We start from the raw sequence: 19,725 nt of genomic DNA, 5'->3' as shown, positions 1-19,725 counted from the left end.
AATCGAACTACGGCTCTGAGAATCCAGGGAGTTGGGTTGCCGCCTGAGAAGATGGGGAAGTCGATTTTGGCTATTCTCGTTGCCGCCCCTGTTCTACGGTTGTTTTCATTGCTGCTCTCTTCTTGGCTTCCTCTGTTAATGTTCGTTGCCCCCTGCTCTATTCGAAGGAGGAGAGCAGTGAAACTTTCCTTCATTTCTTTGAGATCTGAAGACATTTGATGGATCTCTACCTCCATCTAATCCACTCGGGTGTCTACTGACGTGTTTCTTGTGTTGGTCATGCTGGCTCTGATACCAAATCGTTAGGAACCTGCCTGACTCAGGGCTCTTCGAGGGGCCAACCTCCTGAATTCTTGGAAGAAGAGAGAGAAAAAGAGAGAGAGAGAGAGAGTTTAATGCTGAAAGAATCAATGTCTTATTCCTTTTCTGCTCTACTACTTGTAGTTTTACAATCTTGATTGTCTTTTTGTTACAGTTGTTGCAAGTGGATGGTTAGTTGTGGTGATGTGGCCTCCTCTTGTAAAATTGATTAACTGCTTTCTGTTGGTCTGTTCCAGCAGTCTTGACAAGATGATAGGTAGGTCAATGATCTAACATTTCAGGTCAAATGGGTCAATCTATGATGTCATAACTAATATATATATATATATATATATATATATATAGATATATAGATGGATAGATAGATAGATAGATAGATACACACACACATACAGGGAGAGAGAGAGAGAGAGAGAGAGAAATATATAAGCTTTGTATAAAGCATTTTGATACAATTCTGTTGTTATATATTCACCATATTACACAAAATAAATGTGAAAATAAGAATTACTTTTATTGATGATGAAAATGGAATACATGATTTAAAATTAACCAAAAAAAGTGAAATGATTTTTCCATCCAAGCGGTGGGTTAGTGGTTAAATTATCTGTGCCAAATGGTTCAACACATGATGTTATTATTAAATAAAATAATTCTAGAAAATGTAGAAATTTGTTGATAATTTTGGGTACATTCTATAACATTATATATTCATCATATAAAAAAGTGTGATTAATGAAAATTATTTTCATTAATGATAGAAATGGGATAAATATGTTTATTTGCAGGTCATTCATTTTCAACCACACACATTATTTTTCAATAGGACTGGTCAGAGTCTATCTTTACAGCAATGTGAGACCCAGTCGATACAGTATGTTCATCCAACTGATCCTCCAAAGCCATTTCAATGGAAATCTACAGCCAAAGATGAAATGTTAAAGGTTAGTGCAAGTCACCCTTGTATTCAGTCAGACTGGGTTCTTACATTCCCTTGGTTGCATTTGGTTGCAAAGAAATGATAAGAAAAAAGTTGAGAAGGAATAAATAAATAAATTAGGGAAAATGGATTTCCTTACTAAAACCAAAGTTGAGTAGCTTTGCTTTTTATTTTTGGATAAAAAAATTGCGTAGCTTTATAGAAACCAACCAATTTCCTTGGAAAATATTCCAAACAAATAACACTGTTTTTGTGTACCAAAAATTGAGGTGTCTTGTGATTTAAAATATTAAACTTTATCTCTCTTGCCGATTATGTCCCGATTTTTCCTAAGGAGCCAAAGAATTTCCTCCAAAAATGTTTCACTTATTTTATGAGGAATCAAACAGAGCATAAATGTTAACAAATCATGTTTCGCTTATTTCCTTATTTCCTCCAAAAATGTTTCAGTTATTTTAGTTTTCCATCAATTTTCAACAATTACCGATTATGTCCCGATTTTTCACACTTCATGTAAACCATTAAAGTAAGGTTTTTATGTTTAAATAACTTATTTTTTAGGATTTATTTGAGTTTCTTAACATATCCATGTGTATCTTGGTTTTTCGCCCATATCTATTTGTATCCAAAGCGTATCCCAATACGTTTCTTAAAATTTACTTTCCGATACTTTAAACCTTGACTATGGATGCTGTTTGGCCTTGATTTCAGTTGAGGGTGGATGGATACAGATGGAGTACACCATTTAGCATTGGAAGTGAAGGCGTCATGTGTGTCTCCTTGAAGAACAATGTAGGAAGTGACCAGATGTACCTAAGTGTAGAAGTACGAAGTGGAGCAAAAGGCTCACGCTATGAAGTTATTTTCCGACCATCATTTCCAAGCCCTTACAGGTTAGTATTAATGTATTAATTATTCAATTTTCTCAGTTTGTGGACGGAAAAGTGATTAGAATCTCCATATTGAAATGAATTAACATTTGAAAAATCTGTACCAGACATCAACAAGGTTGATCCAATTAGGTTGAACAATCAGTTCAATTCAGCTCATGACAATGATAAGCAAAGTTAGTAGTTAGTCTGTCCTATATAGTTACACAGAAGACTTTATGCATATCATATTCCTTGCATCCTTTTCATACTTGGAGTTGTAGGCAAGTAGGGTTTGGCACTGTGGAGATCTGCCTGAAAGATGGCAGACGTCTGGGCAAAGATGGTTGTTGAGAGAATAAAAGGGTTGCAGAGAGTGAGGCTTCAGGTCTCAGATCTGAAATCTAAGAGGGCTCTGGCGGGAGGAGTCTCTGGAGGCGAGAAGTAATAACCTTCGGGGTTCACATGATCTCAGAGTGTGAAAAAATGATCGTCCAGATCCTCTCAAGGGACCTTATTTATAGCTTTCCTGGAAGCCTTTTCCCTTCCAGAATGTTCCTTTCCCGAGTTTGTTACAAAGCTATCTAATATGAACAATCTAGACTAATTCGGGTGTCACCATGTTTCCATGTCATTACCTCAATACTTGGTTTCTTGTCCTTTCCTGACGTGCGCATGTGAGGGCATGAGTTACTACACCCCTTCCTAAGTCTCTAGTGGAAATGCAATAGGATAGATAGTGATGAGGTTAATTGCCAATTTGCATGTGTGATGGACGCATCAGATGAGTGCTCCATTAGGAAGCTCAATGTGATAACGCAATGTCATATGCATAGTTCCCATCACATCCCAATCTGTGAGTTGAATCAATTCAGTCCATTAATATTTTCATGAGTTCATTTTGTTTAGATTATTATGCATAAACTCAACAGACATTTAATTAGTTGTAAGTGATAATAAAAGTTTAACATGATAATGTCACTTCTGTTTTTTTCACTAATTGGCCATGCTTGTTCCAGTTTTATTTCCTCCAGTTGTAAATAACCTTTAATTATTCTTTACAGGATCGAGAACCGTTCTATGTTTTTACCTGTACGTTATCGACAAGTTGATAGTACTAGTGATTTTTGGTGGACGCTTCTTCCTAATGCAGCAGCTTCATTTCTTTGGGAAGATATTGGTAGAAGGCGATTATTGGAACTCATGGTGGATGGAAATGACCCCTTAAAAACAGAGAAGTATAATATTGATCAGATTTTTGACTACCAGCCCATTCATGTTGCGGGGGGACCTGTTAGGGCTTTACGTGTTACTGTCCTGAAAGAAGAGAAAATCAATGTGATTAAGATTAGCGATTGGATGCCAGAAGATGACACCTCTGCAACTGTTCCTAGAAGTTCATTACATTTGCCGCAACTAACCAGAAATGATTCACTACATCAACAACCAATTTCTAATACAGATTGTGAATTTCATTTTCTTGTTGAGCTTGCAGAGCTAGGCTTATCTATTATTGATCACACACCTGAGGAGATACTTTATCTTTCCATACAGAATCTTCTGCTGTCACATTCGAGTGGCTTGGGCTCTGGAATCAGTAGGTATGATTTATTTCAACAAGTACTTGTCAGCCTTTACAAATTTATCTTTTGGAAAGAATTGATCAAATTTTCTGAACCTATGATGGTGTCTAATACCCATGATCCTTGTTTTACATCCACTATATGTCAGGATCAAGTTACGGATGCAAACAATCCAAGTGGATAACCAATTGCCATTGACACAAATGCCTGTTCTCTTCAGGCCACAAAGAGTTGGGGAACAAAATGATTACATATTAAAATTGTCTATGACAACGCAATCAAATGGTTTACTAGATTTATGTGTCTATCCATATATCGGTCTCCATGTATGGACTGCTCTCCTTTTCTCGGTTTAATGTTTTTCTTTGCAGGAACTTTGTTTTCTATTTGTTCGTTTTTTATTGATTTTGATTTTCAATTTCTTTTATCTAGCAGGTTCCTGACAAATCAGCATTTTTGATAAACATCCACGAACCCATCATATGGCGCATTCACGAAATGATCCAGCAAGTTAACACAAGTAGATTATTTAGCAGTCAAACAACTGCTGTATCAGTTGATCCAATTATACAAATAGGGTATACAGCAAAGAAATCCAAGTTTAATTTTCCAGATACATTTTTTTTTACTTTTTCAGAATGTTCTTTCTTTAGAATTCTAAGAATCAAAATATCTTCTGGACAAGCAGGATATTAAACATCTCAGAAATCCGGTTCAAGGTATCAATGGCTATGTCACCAACTCAGCGGCCGAAGGGTGTCCTTGGGTTTTGGTCATCTTTGATGACTGCATTGGGTAACACTGAGAATATGCCTGTATGTCCTGAATTTTTCTTATATTGTTTTGTATTTGTTGAAGCATCTGACTTCATTTAGACATTTAATCTTCAAAAATTCTTCTAAGGATATCTTAGGCACCCATTGGGTGGACCTAAAGAACTTTCTTTCAGGCCCATGCAAAAACAAGTAGATATTTGTGTCAGGTTGGAGCTCTACATGATGCATCTTACCTAAGAGATCGCTTTGGAGTCAGGCTATTATTGACCCAACTGGATGAATACGACCATTCATTGCTATGTTATCAATCTTCAACATATCTTATATCACAGTTAAAAATTCATCTAAGGATATCTTAGGCACCCATTGGGTGGACCTAAAGAACCTTCTTTCAGGCCCATGCAAAAACAAGTGGATATTTGTGTCAGGTTGGAGCTCTACATGATGCATCTTACCTAAGAGATCGCTTTGGAGTCAGTCTATTATTGACCCAACTGGATGAATACGACCATTCATTGCTATGTTATCAATCTTCAACATATCTTATATCACAGTTAACAATATTGGCGAGATTTGGCAATTTTTCCATGGAATCTCCCCATTTTTCTAGGAGGCAATACAAAATTTTCCAAAAACCTTTTTTTTTCTAATATCTCCAATATATTGCCAATGTGTATCAATATTTCAAGTTTCATTTATATACTATACATTTAAGGTTTAAATTTTAAGAATACCATAAAAATTTCTTTACATTTCACTAAAATCATCATAATTTTTTAAATATCTTTTAGGAAAAGGAAAAATGGAGATCTGGTGATTAGATTATTAGCTTACTATTCTTATATGATTCACTTACTAAATCACAATATTTCTAAAAGAAAAAAGAAAAACACACACACAAGACACAAGTACAAGAAAGGATCCCCATCTAATCAAAATACATAAAAACAAAAAACGGAAACAGCCATAATGGCAAGTAAATGACATACATAATAAAGAGAAGATGGCTGAAAGACTAAAAGTTTAGCGGAGAAAGATACCAAAGCAAGTCTCCTAATCGTTTCTTATTTGATTTATACAGTTATTCACCATGGTTATTTTAGCCTTAAACATGTAACTATATTACTTCTATTGATTCTTTGGTGAAATTAGCAAAGTATCCCCAAAATTTCCCCATCTCTATATGAAGAAATGTCCATCCATATCAAAATTGCAGATCGTGCTTTAATTTGTTTTGTAAGATAACATCGAACATTGGAGGATAGAATAGATGTTTTGCCTTAACTTCTTTTGATCTGTTTTCATCAGATCAGGATTAATCAGAGGTTTAGTGAAGTTGTATGCACGAGGCAGAGTTCTCTTATTAGCTCTGCTATTTCGAACATTCAGAAGGATCTTCTTGGTCAGCCTCTTCAACTGATATCAGGTGTTGATATACTTGGTAATGCAAGCAGTGCACTTGGACATATGAGCAAAGGTGTTGCAGCTCTATCAATGGATAAGAAATTCATCCAAAGCAGGCAGAGACAGGTTCTAACCATTTTCTATTTGCTGATCCTTTCAATACAAACTTTAACTGTAATTTACCTGGTACAACTATTGAGCACCAATTGTGATGTGGTCAGAAAAACAAATTGCATGCAATACTTCAAGTATACAGCAATAAGCACAAGAAATACCAAGTTGAAACAACAAACAAGTTGGATTTTTAGGGATTTCAGACCTGAACCTGAAGTAAAACTCCTCCTAGAACAGTTCCTCTACAGTAACAATGGCAGCAAGCTGGCCTCCCGTGTGGACACACAGTGATGGAAGGATTGGAAGGTGCCAAAATGGGTTGACTCCTCAAAATCTATGCTCCCAATGCTTGATAACCCTATCTGGGGCTGAGCTACAGATCAAACAAGAGAGAAAGAACCAAAAGACCCCTATAGAAACAGCCCCCTTCTCTTTTATAAGACCCACTGCTTTTCTGGACAAGCCAATTAAAATATTTACACATAAGCCCCTAGAATGCTTCCCTCTCACAAGCAACTACTTAAGAACAAAGCTAACTTCAAATGAGCCCTCAAAAGATAACTTTTGTTACAAAAAGACCCAAGAGACCAAAACGCAACAGAAATACACCCAACTGCCCTTGACCAAATATTTGACTTATAAAATGATGAAAATACCCCTGATCCCTAACTATCAACAAAGCTACCCAAAGACAACAATTTGGAATCCCACTACAAAAAGAAACATGCAAAACAGAATACATTCACACTTATTTGCCTCATCATTCTCGTCGGGTTAAAAAGTGCTCGGCCCCGTGCACGTAACAATTTTAGCAGGCCTTGCACATGTTTTCATCTAGCCTCATAAACTCCTTTTCACTAATCCAAGAGTTATCAATTGATGGTTTCCCTTCCCACTTGACCAAGAACCTAAAATAGGTTCCATTTCGAGTGTTGATGACTCAAACATCTTCTGCACCCTCTACTTGTTCAAACTCATTAGAACTACTGGCCCTTTGTGCTTGTCCTTGCCCACCCTTTGTTGTTGGTTCTAGATCCTGATGGTAATCAAAGAGGTCTGCTACATTAAAAATGGGTGAAATGGACAAATCAGCTGGTAGCTTAATTTCATATGCATCGTCACCAAATTGTCTCAGCACTTGAAATTGACCAATCTTTTTCTGCTTCAACTTATGGTAGGTCCCAATAGGAAACCTCTTTGGCCACAAATAAACCATGACTAGATCGCCCTCATGAAACTCTTTCATCCAGAGATGCTTATCCTTAGCTTCTTTATACCTTTGGTTGCTTTCTTTCAACTTCTGTCGTACATTCTCTTGAATCTGTCGAATGGATTCAGATAAAGCTTTGGATCACCACTCACTCGCTGCAACCCTATTATAGGAGCTAGATCAACAACACTTTTAGGTGACCGATCGTAGACAATCTCAAAAGGAGTCTTCCCTATAGATCTATTAATTGAATCATTGAAGGCAAATTCAGCTTGTGGTAGGATAAGATCCCATTGCCTTAAGTAGTCTCCAACTAGGCTCTTCAACAAGTTGCCTAAGCTTCGATTAACCACTTCAGTTTGTCCATCGGTTTGTGGGTGAAATGTATTGCTATATTGTAGGGTAGTACCCATACGCTTTCATAAAGTTCTTCAGAAGTGGCTGAGGAATCTTGTGTCACGATCTTATGTGATAGATCTTGGCAATCCATGCAACCGAACAACTTCTTTGAAAAACAAGTTAGCTACATGATAAGCATCAGAAGTCTTTTGGCAACCAATAGAGTGGGTCATTTTAGTGAAACGATCAACCACAACAAAAATAGAGTCATTATCCCTAGCTGTTCTTGGCAACCCCAACACAAAATCCATAGTAATATCAGTCCATGGTGCTTCTGGTATGGGTAAGGGAAGATACAAACATGTATTTTAATGCTGCCCCTTAGATGTTTGGCACTTGTGACATCTATCAACGTAATAGAACACTTCCCTTTGTAGCATTGGCCAAAAGTACCTTTTGGAAACCATTTCAAGTGTCTTCTTGCAACCATAATGTCCCTTGTAATGAAAATCAGCAATGAGTTTGCCTTCAAGGGTCCTAATGGAATACATAACCTATTGCCCATGAATAAGTAACCATCATTCCACACAAACTTGGCTCGAATATCCTTGTCACCTGTTGTATAGCTTCTACAAATAGGGCCAAAATAAGGGTCATCTTGGTATTGGTCTTTGATGGAGCTGAATCCCACAACATTAGTAGACATTGTTGACACCAAGTGAACTCTCCTACTAAGAGCATCAGCTACCCAGTTTTGTTGTCTAGCCTTATGCTTCAAAACAAAATTATATTCTTGTAGAAAGTCAACCCATTTAGCATATCTTCCCCTTATCTTCTGTTGGGAGTTAAGGTGCTTCAATGCTTCATGGTCTGAATACAATACAAACGCCCGTTGGATAAGATAGTGCCTCCAAAACTTCAGCGCTTGCACAATGGCATAAAACTCAACATCATATGTGGAATACCTCCTTCTAGCATCATTGAGTTTCTCACTAAAGTAAGCAACTGGACGGCCTTCTTGGCTAAGGACAGCTCCAATCCCAACATGGGATGCATCACATTCAACTTCAAAGAGCTTGTTAAAATCAGGTAAAGCCAATACCAGAGCCTTTGTCATCCTCATCTTTAGTTCTTGGAAGCTTTTCTCAGCTGCGGGAGTCCAAGTAAACTCACCTCCTTTCAAGCATTCAGTAATGGGTGCCACAACAGTGCTGAAATTCTTTATTAACTGACGATAAAATGTTGCTAGCCATGGAAATTACCAATTTCAGTCAAGGTCTTTGGTGTTGGCCACTCTTGAATAGCTTGAACTTTTTCTTTATCCACCTCAATCCCCTTGGCTGAAACAACATACCCCAAAAACACCAACCGATCGGTCATAAAATTACACTTCTTCAAATTTATATATAGCTGATTTTGTGTCAAGGCTTCTATTATTGTTCTCAAATGTTCTAAGTGGCTGTCATAATCTTTGTTGTGGGTATGTCATCAAAATAAAGTACCACGAACTTCCCCATAAACGACCTTCAAACTTGGCTCATGAACCTCATAGATGTGTTAGGAGCATTAAACAATCCAATGGCTTAACCAGCCATTCATAAAGACCTTTCTTAGTCTTGAATGCAATCTTCCACTCATCTCCCTCTCGGATACGAATTTGATGGTATCCACTCTTCAGATCTGCTTTGAAAAGGCTTGTGAGCCAGTCGCCTAGCAGTTTTTGTTTACTATCTTATAAAACATTTTTATATTGTTACTTTTTTCAGATTGTAATTATTAAACAAAAATATTCATTTTTTGTGTTTATAAACTAATTTCTTTTTATTATTTTCTTATTTGTTAGGGTTTAATCAACACAAACATTGCTAACTGCTGTATTGAACCCTCAAAGACTTCTTCTGTTCTTTTCTTCTTTTCCACATTTTCTTTTCTTCTTTTCCTATAACAAAGATAGGGGTTCAATCCCCATGTTTATTGAATTTTCTTTTCTTTCTTCTTTTTCTTCTCATAAATATGTTAATTTTCTAGACATAAACATGAAGTTTATAATTTTCATATGAAAATTATGGATAGTTATTAAGGAAAGATGGTTATGGAACCTAGGGAACTACCTAGGATATTTATTTTTCACTTAAGAAAACCTATCGCCTAGGCGACTAGGCAACAAGGCACCCCCATGTCGCCTAGCCTCGCCTTGGCGCCTTGAAAACTATGTCTTCTACCACCCCCACCACGTCCACCCCTTGCAGCCATGATAATATAGAAAAACACAAGAAGGAATGAACTTTGAAGCAAACCCAAGGAAAGAGCTTGCTCTGATACCACTTTTTGTGGGCAGAAAAACAAATTACATGCAATACTTCAAGTATATAGCAATAAGCGCAAGAAATACCAAGTTGAAACAACAAACAAATTGGGTTTTTAGGGATTTCAGACCTGAACCTGAAGTATAACTCTTCCTGGAACAGTTCTGCTACAGTAACAACGGCAGCAAGCTAAAACCCAACAGAAATGCACCCAACTGCCCCTGGCCAAATATCTGACTTATAAAATGACGAAAATACCCCTGGTCCCAAACTGTCAACAAAGCTACCCAAAGACAACTGTTAGAATGCTCGAGTCAGGGGTATTTTAGTCATTCTCGTTTATCTTCTTGAAAGTGAAAGGTCTATTGTATCTGAGTTTAAGTTATGTGTCCCATCTTATATGAGGGACAAAACTGTCTTTCTTGTAACTCTTAAGTTTTATGAATAAAATTCAAGTGGGTCGGCTAGGAGAGTGATTTTTCACATTCTCTCTTCTAGTCTGGCCGAACTCTCTTCTTCTTCTTTCTCTTTTCTTTCTTCTTCCTTCTTCTCTACTTTGACCTAGAATCAACTAGGGTTTATTCACAACAACAATTTGGGATCCCACTACAAAGAAAAAATGCAAAACAGAATACATTCACACATTTTTTTTCCTCATCAAATTGGACTGAAAGATCATTTCAAAATGACTATATACAAGCAACTCATGCTAGTGTTGGTACCAGAAAACTAGTAGGTTTAGCCACTAGATTGCTAGATGTTTGTTATTTGTAACCATTTCAATGGATTGTAATTATAAACTAGTCTATGATCATTTGATTGGGTTGAAACTTCTATTTCAAGTCACTGTCATTATTTGGTTAAACATTTTATTGTGATCAACTTCTAGGTGGATAGTACTTCCAATTTCCCTGTGTAGGAAAGAAACTGGTGATGTTACTAATTTGTCATTATTTTTCCAGGAAAGCAAAGGTGTGGAGGATATTGGTGATGTTATCAGAGAGGGGGGTGGGGCCCTAGCCAAAGGATTGTTCAGAGGAGTCACTGGCATCTTAACAAAGCCTCTTGAAGGAGCAAAATCATCTGGTGTTGAGGGTTTTGTTCAGGGTGTTGGTAAAGGATTAATAGGTGCAGCTGCACAACCAGTGAGTGGGGTCCTGGATCTTTTGTCAAAAACTACTGAAGGTGCAAATGCAATGAGAATGAAAATAGCTTCTGCTATAACATCAGACGAACAACTACTACGCAGGAGGCTACCTCGAGTAATTAGTGGTGATAATTTGCTCCGCCCATATGATGAGTACAAAGCACAGGGGCAGGTATTAGCATTCAACTTGCTACTACTAACCAGTTAGTTTCAATTTAAACTTGCAAAAAGATGGAATCTACAACAAAGTTATTTCTGAGTTAGCCCACAATGTGCTGGCAGTCTAATTCCGTACATCTTTGATTAGGAGAGATAGCTGAAACATCTCTAAGGGGATATTTGATAACAGAAGTCCAATTGGCTGTAAGTCCAAACTCTATTGTCTTGACCCTCTTGAAGTAAGAAATATCTCTAAGGGGCCATTTGATAACAGCTGAAGTTGATGAACTGAAAAATTTATTGCTTTGTCGCTTAGTGATTAAAATTTTAAGCAGGTTGGGGGCTCTTTAATGGCTGAAGCTGAAATTGGATAGGTTGCTATACCTTGAATATTTTACTACTTATTTATTATATCCACAAAAAGACAAAGAAATAAGTCATTCAGTTCAGCAACTTGAGTTGTTATCAAATGGCCCCTAAGTTGATGAAAATCCCTTAAATTCCTCCCAAATTGAAAGTCCCAAGAAACACCAGTAGGTGAGTAAGCAAAAAGTTCATCTATTGTTTTATTTATTTACTATTACCTTTTTTATTGTTTCCTCACGCGAAGTTGGAAAATTGTTCCATGGCCCCACCCCACCATGTATCTTCCAAAAATCTGACTTTATGACCTTTCATAAGATCAAGTTTGAAGTGTTTGATAAAGTCCACATGAGTTTTCTTATGGCTTTCCATGGGGAACGCCACCCTTCTAGTGGGTCCTGACTCCCATCCATATTTTTGAATGCCAAATCTGGTTCTGATTACTGCATGATACAGGTATCAAGGTTCAAGTGGGAATCTCCAAAACCACTTCCCAGTAGTTCCATCTTTCTTGAATGGAAGAAAAATAAAACTGTAAAAGCCCCTAAAGGTGTCAGATAAAAAACCCAGAAAATAGTGTACTAAATATTCAGTAATCGCATCATTGGCTTAATTTTGCAATTTGGCAATGTTTAGTTTTCTAATGATCCTTAATTATTGTGATTGTTAGTGTATATGTGAACGTTTCTTATCAAAAGTTCAAACTTTTAACATATAAAACCTCCCCTCTAACAAAGTAGGAAATTTCGTCTCTTCCATACACTTGAAACCAAGAGAAACTGCTAACAAACAGATCAAATATTTTCAGAAGAATTCAACAGCTAGTGCCAAAAATGTTGTTCAGAAGTTGTATTTTTCTTTCAATATGAAACTTTTGATATTATATGAACATATTCCTTTAATTTAAATGATTGTTTTATCTCCACCCATGAGCTGACTCCTAGAGATATAACTGCATGGCCACCTGCTCTTACTCTTGTAATTCATAGTTGTTAATTAAGTAAATATTAATATTAAGAGTGAAGAATGAGCTCTAACCTTCTTTCTGTTATTGTGCAATGAAGGTTATCCTACAACTGGCACAGTCTGGTACATTGTTTCTTCAAGTTGATTTCTTTAAAGTTCGGGGGAAATTTGCTTTGTCAGACGCATATGAAGACCACTTCTTACTTCCAAAAGGAAAGATAAGTGTAGTCACCCATCGAAGAGTCATACTATTGCAAGTAGGTCCAAATTGTTTCTTTGTTAAGGAAAGAAAGAAATTGATAGAGCTTCAACTGAAGTTTTCAGCCATTTGTTTCAGCAACCCTCTAACATTGTGGCCCAGAGGAAGTTCAACCCTGCAAGAGATCCATGTTCAGTAGTGTGGGATGTCTTATGGAATGACCTCATGAGAATTGAAATGGCACACAGAAAGAAAGACAACCAAAGATCTCCACCCTCAAAGCTTATTCTCTATCTAAAAACAAAATCATCAGACTCAAAGGAACAGACCCGTGTTATCAAATGCAACCGTGAAACTCAACAGGCTCTTGAAATACGTTCTGCAATTGAGCAAGCAATGAACACTTATGGGCCCAACCACTCAATGGTTTGAATTTCTTATTCTTTCTTACTTTTCATTACAGAATTCAGTATAATATGATGAAACTTGTGTCATGTCCATCTATGATGCCCAGATACCTCTACAAGGGTGCCATATTGTATTGGATACTGAAATTTTTAATGTAAATTCCTGATCTGATACTGTGTCCAGCCTTTGCCATTTCTAGGTAACATAGATGGTCATACAATATTGTTTCTTTGGTGGGCCTGCAATATGTGATAGGGGAGCACCTTGTCACTTAGCCTCCTAGGTGGGTGTCTTGGCAATGAGTTTTTTAAAATAAAAAATATATAAATCCTAGGGTAGATTCCTTGGTTTTATAGTAACAAGTAGTGATCTTTAACTAATAATCACCATAAAATAACTATAAACCCCATATCAATAGATAGAATGCCAACATGTTTATGAGTAGAAAAATAAGAAAGGAAAGTAAAATACAAAACATAAGGGTTGAGCCCTTGTTTTGGTCCTAGGAAGAAGTCCTATTGGTTGTTTTTTGTGTGTCAATTGGACAAAATCTTCAAGTTATTTTTTACTTACCAATTCAGGTTTTAAAGTCCTAAAGGGTTCAATACTATGTCACTGACTTGTGTCTTGATTGAACCCAAACAAATAAGAAAATAACAAAAAGAAATTGTTTGCTGAAAGATTGTAGCTGAAGTAGTAGAAGAGAGGTGAAGATAAACAAGTGCTGAGAATGTTGAACTGAGTAACCCAGTCGACAATACTATTATTTATAGTAGATTACAATATAGTGTTACATGAAATGTCTAGAATGCCCCTGATTAATGATGGGACACCCAGACTGCTTAAAACACTAAACAGACTTAGGCCCAATAACAAACGCCCAGTACCTAACAGCCTAAAACCCACTACTAACTAACATGTACACTTATCAGCTGAACCAACAATGCATAACAACAGTCAACTTAAACACTCCCCCTCAAGCTAAGCATGGATGTCAGTCATGTTTAGCTTGCCAAGAAGGTCCAAGAATTTTGTTGCAGCCAACCCTTTAGTCAGCACATTTGCAATCTGCATCTCGGATGGAGTATAAGGAATGCAAAGTTCTGCCGAGACTATTCTCTCTCTAACAAAATGTCGATCAATCTCAATATGTTTTGTCCTGTCATGTTGCACTGGATTATTTGCAATGTTGATGGCCGCCTTGTTGTCACATTACAGTCTAAGAGGACCCTCGGCTTTAATGCCAAACTCACTAAGAAGGGTCCTAAGCCACAGAAGTTAAGCAGCACCATGAGCCATAGGTCGATATTCAGCCTCCGCACTTGATCTAGCAACCACATTCTGCTTCTTACTCCGCCATGTAACCAGGTTCCCTCCAACAAATGTACAATATCCTGAAGTTGATTTTCTATCCCCAGCAGAACCGGCCCAATCTGCATCAGTATAAGCTTCAATTTCAATTTTATTGTGTTTTCTGAACAAAATTCCCTTTCCTGGGCAAGTCTTCAAGTACTTGAGAATCCTTTCAACTGCTCTCATATGAGGGATCTTTGGAGAGTGCATGAACTGACTGACAACATGCACAGTATAAGCAATATATGGTCGAGTGAGAGATAGATATATCAGCTTCCCTACCAATTTTTGGTATCTCTCTTTATCACAGTAGTCCTCCCCTACTGATTCCTGTAGACCATGGTTCTATTCTATTGGAGTATCTGCTGGTCTACACCCTATCATGCCTGTCTCTTTTAGGAGGTCATGTACATAGTTCCGCTAACATATATAGATCCCCTCTCTTTACCTAGCAACTTCAATCCCAAGAAAGTATCTCAAATGGCCCAAGTCTTCAATCCCAAGAAAGTATCTCATCCACATAAGTAATGAGTGTTGTAAGTTTGTTATCCTGTCTCCTTATAAACAAGGTATGGTCTGCACCACTCTGAGTGTACCCCATTTCTTCATGGCCCCACAAAGCCTCTCAAACCATGCACAAGGAGACTGCTTTAGGCCATATAATGCTTTTCTCAGTTTACTCACCTTTCTATCAAAGTTGTAGCCTGGTGGAGGGTCCATAAACACCTCTTCATGAAGATCACCATTTAGGAAGGCATTCTTCACATCTAGCTGATGGAGTCATGAAAAATTTGCTGCTAATGACAGTAAAACCCGAATTGTGTTGAGCTTCGCTACTGGAGCAAAGGTTTCTTTGTAGTCAATCCCTTCTTTTTGAGTAAACCCCTTTGCCACAAACCGGGCCTTGTACCTTTCAATGGACCCCTCCTCTCTATGCTTTACAGTGAACACCCACTTGCACCCGACAGTGCTCTTTCCTTCTGGCAGATCCACTAATTCCCAAGTCCTTGCTTTCATTAAAGCTTTCATCTCTTCATTCATAGCTTCTTTCCACCTTGGGTCAGACACAGCCTCTGAGTACCTAGAAGGAACATGAACAGAAGAAAGAGCAGACACAAAAGAGTGATAGGATGGAGATAATTGTGAGTAAAAAACAAAATCAGCAATGGGGTACCGAGTAGTACAAGAACGGATAGACTTACGAAGAGCAATAGAAAGATCCAAATCAGAAGTATGTGTGTTGGGATTACCTTGGATTGCAGAGACAAATTGATCCGAGTCCAACCGGTTGCTGTCATGAGTTTGAGGGCCCTTTTTTCTTCTGTTGTAGGTGATTTTTATATCTTTCTGTTGCTTACTAGAGCCCTCAGGAACATCTGCAGTATTAGGAGAGATAGCAGGCAAAGTGGGAGCCTCACTAGGTTCACCCGGGATGCCACAACTAGGAGGAGTAGAAGGAGAGGATGGAAGGCCCGAGGCAAATAGAGGAACAAAAAAGAAGGGAGAATGAGAATCCTCTTCCATCCCACTAGTCTCCCCCTGAAGAGGATTCGGGGAAGACTGAAAGTAGGGTTGAGACTCAAAAAAGGCCACATCTCTAGTGACATACTTTCTCTTGGTGACAGGATCATAACACTTGTAACCCTTTTGTGTAGGAGAGTACCCCAAAAAGATTTCTTTCGTAGCCCTAGGATCCAGCTTGGTATTCTTTGGATCCTTTACATGTACAAAACATACACAACCGAAGACCCTAGGAGGAAGAGGAAAGTCTGGAAGAGTAGGACACAGAACAGAGAAAGGGGTTTTCATACCCAACACCTTAGATGGCATCCGATTTATCAGATTTGATGCAGTAAGTACTGCTTGAGACCAGTAGTGCTTGGGAACCTCGTGCTGGAATAGTAAGGCTCGAGTTGTGTCCAATAGATGTCTATTCTTGCGCTCAGCAACCCCATTCTGTTGAGGGGTATTAGTGCAAGGTGATTGATGTAGCATGCCAGCATCCTCCATGAACAAGTTCAAGGATTTTTCAAAATATTCAGCAGCATTATCTGACCGGAATTGCTTAATCTTCTTGTTAAATTGTGTTTCAATCATTTTGCAAAATGCCATGGTTATCCATGGCACTTCATCTCGTCCTTTTAACAGGTAGATCCATGTGCATCAAGAGTAGTGGTCAATAAAACTGACAAAGTAATGAAAGCCATCAATAGAAAAACAATAGGTGAAGGGCCCCAAACATCAAAATGAACCAAATCAAAAGGAGCTTGAATTTCATTACTGGAAACTGGATAAACAGTTCTACATTGTTTTGACATTTGACATACTTCACAGACTAAACTGACTTGAAATGCCCTTAAACAATTCGGGAAACATCACTTGTAATGAAGAAAAAGGTAAATGACCTAGCCTAGCATGCCACAGATGCAACCTAGCTATTGACTCCACATTCTCCGGACCACTAGTAGTAGATGCTTGTAAGGCTGAACCGATGTCTGCATCAAAATAGTAGAGGCCTCCATACTCATGACCGCTCCCAATCGTTCTCCTCATCAATCTGTCCTGAAAGACACAATGAGTGGGAAAAAAGGTTATGCTACAGTTCAAATTTTTGGTAAGTTTTGAAACAAATAAAATATTTGAGGTAAGACTAGGAACATGCAAAACTGATTTAAGAGAGGCTCTGGCTTCAGGTGAGGATACAGGACCCAACACTTGTCTTTTACATGTCTTTCACCTCCACAGTGAGTGCACTTAAGATGTCTTTTGTCTGGCTATTTGTTCCCCTTTTGATTTGTAGACATCAGGGCTGAATGTTCTACAAATTGTTCAACTAGTTGCTTCTAAGTGTCAACTTGCATCTCCTTTCTCCTGAGCTCTTCATTCCTTACCAGATAATAAACATGATGTAACTCGGGCATTTCATCTCTTCCAAGAATTTGTGACCTTATGCCCTCATATACTGGGTCCAGGCCAGCCAAGAACTTGAAGGCTCTGATCTCTTCAATCTGCTTATCATGTCTCTCCTTGTCCCTGGCATTCTCCCAATCCAGAATCAAGTGATAATCAAGTTCTTCCCACAGCCCTTCCAGAGTTGCAAAATATGTTGCAACTGTCATATCCCCTTGCCTTAAAGCAATAATGTCTTAGTTCAACTTGTAAATTCTAGCATTGTTTTTCTTCTGTCCATAGGTTTTTGACACTTTTTCCCAAATCTTAGCTGCTGCGGGAAAATGTTGAACAGTCCTAGCAACTTGAGGAGTCATAGAAGCCAACAGCCAATACATAACTGTGGCATTCTCCTTGTGCCACACTACATACTCCACACTGCCAACTTCGGATTCCTTCTTCCCATCTAAATAACATGTGAGTTCACGGGAAGTAATAAAAAGCATTGCAGAAACGGACCACTCCCTGAAGTTGTATTCATCCAGCAACACACTTGTAATCTGCAAGTTGTGCAGATTCATGTTCTCCAGATTTGAAGACCTCCCACCAGGTCTGTTGTCCCTAGAAGAGACCTCTCCAGATATGGAAGACATCTTGGTTGCAGACTTTGTGTAGATAACACTGTTTCAGACTAGCCGAAGTGGTCACAGTCCTGAAGTGGACCAGTTACAGCAGCAAGAAGAATTCTGTGAGCTAGTAACCGACCTGAAACTGAGAGCTCTCCACCACTGCACTATGCAGACTTCTCTTGGGCTTCAACTTCTGCAACTGTAGAGAGTGCTCACCTTTACGACCAATACTAGGACTGCAGAAATCAATCATCAACCTGGGTCTATCCTATACAGACCTCTCTTAGCAGCCGAATGGCTACTAACTACCAGAAGCAGTCTAGTAGGGCATCAACTTCTGGGTCTTACTTCCCTTGTGCCCTATAGCCAGGAAACCCTAGGTTCGAACCCTATTCTGTTCTACGGCAACCCTAGGGTTTCTCTGTAGCAACCAGAAAAAAAAAAAAAGAAAAAAAAAAAGGTGAGAAAGAAAGCAAGAGAGAAGAATTGGCGTCGGCTGTAACCAGAAGATCGCTCAAAGCTTTGACACCATGTTTGCTGAAAGATTGTAGCTGAAGTAGTAGAAGAGAGGTGAAGACAAACAAGTGCTGAGAATGTCGAACTGAGTAACCCAGTCGACAGTACTATTATTTATAGTAGATTACAATATAGTGTTACATGAAATGTCTGGAATGCCCCTGATTAGTGATGGGACACCCAGACTGCTTAAAACACTAAACAGACTTAGGCCCAATAACAAAGGCCCAGTACCTAACAGCTTAAAACTCACTACTAACTAGCATGTACACTTATCAGCCGAACCAACAATGCATAACAACAGTCAACTTAACAGAAATTAGTATAAGAATAACAATATTAATATGATTGTAGAGAGGATGGGCCAAATGGCCCATAAACTGCTTTCTTATTCTTTTGTTTATGTTTTATGCTGTAATGGGCCTCAAAATGGGCCTTATGTTATGATTATTTAAAATTAACAGCCCAAGGGCCTCTTTGTAATTACAGTAAATTAAGTTTAATGAAAAGGATTAAAGTGTAAGAGAGGATTACATTCGAAAATCCTTCTCTGAACCCTATTGCCGCCACCTTCTTCTTCCTCTTCTCTCTTCTTGATTCTCTGTTTCTGCTGCTCTCTATCACTTTTTTGCACTTTTTAATCAATCCGTTTATTTTAGAAGGTTGTTTTCTTCTTGGTATCAGAGCAGGCACTCCTTTTCCCTTTTCTTTTCTTTCTTCCCATACACAGTGTGTATGGAGAACTGAATCGAATGAGTAGTTAAAATGTTTTTCTTCAGCACAGTTGTTAGTGGATTTTTGGAGAGAAAAAGGCTATCTTTGTCATCTTTCCGACAGTCTCTGATGTTTTGCCCAAAACCCTAATTAACTGGAGAATTCTACCTATGGGCCCCACAGGGAGTTTGACCTTGCGCTCGGTGATTAAAAGGCTCCTTGTTCTTCATCTTGAAGATCAGTACAAGCATCTTAGTGTTTTGTGAAGTCTACAAGGAGCGGCTGGATTTTTCCTATTTCTCTCGGGTTCCGGGTGTGACACAGTTAATAGGTACGACTATATAGGGGTTGATTCTCAACTTTTAATTTTTCCTATCTTCCTTGATTGTTAATTGAAGTTGTTAGAAGCCTTTTTGGAGTGTTTTTAAGAAGATGGATACTTTGCGAGTTGAAAACAAGCATGTTGCTGAATCCAGACAAGTTCCGGGGGCTTCTGTTGACTCTCTACTAGCTGTGACAA

The 19,725-nt window shown here is 38.2% G+C and overlaps 1 protein-coding gene across 3 annotated transcripts in view; it reads left to right on the top strand.

Annotated features, from left to right (window-relative positions):
- The window catches only part of LOC148871497 (uncharacterized), a 173,366-nt gene that overhangs the window by 133,268 nt on the left and 20,373 nt on the right, over positions 1 to 19,725 (top strand). For all 3 annotated transcript variants that reach the window (XM_088972192.1, XM_088972190.1, XM_088972191.1), the window contains 10 exons: positions 1,110 to 1,265; positions 1,973 to 2,154; positions 3,195 to 3,731; positions 3,862 to 4,039; positions 4,149 to 4,291; positions 4,402 to 4,528; positions 5,798 to 6,019; positions 10,825 to 11,181; positions 12,596 to 12,754; positions 12,835 to 13,122. In XM_088972192.1, coding sequence (XP_088828318.1) covers positions 1,110 to 1,265; positions 1,973 to 2,154; positions 3,195 to 3,731; positions 3,862 to 4,039; positions 4,149 to 4,291; positions 4,402 to 4,528; positions 5,798 to 6,019; positions 10,825 to 11,181; positions 12,596 to 12,754; positions 12,835 to 13,122 — 2,349 coding nt within the window. The remainder of the gene's footprint in view (positions 1 to 1,109; positions 1,266 to 1,972; positions 2,155 to 3,194; positions 3,732 to 3,861; positions 4,040 to 4,148; positions 4,292 to 4,401; positions 4,529 to 5,797; positions 6,020 to 10,824; positions 11,182 to 12,595; positions 12,755 to 12,834; positions 13,123 to 19,725) is intronic.

This window comes from Nelumbo lutea, chromosome 2 (genome assembly GCF_056320005.1).
Source record: "Nelumbo lutea isolate HS-2025 chromosome 2, American lotus-T2T, whole genome shotgun sequence".
In the NCBI taxonomy this organism is placed as follows: domain Eukaryota; kingdom Viridiplantae; phylum Streptophyta; class Magnoliopsida; order Proteales; family Nelumbonaceae; genus Nelumbo; species Nelumbo lutea.
The sequence above is the reverse complement of the archived record's forward strand: the minus strand, read 5'-3'. Positions and strand labels throughout refer to the sequence as shown.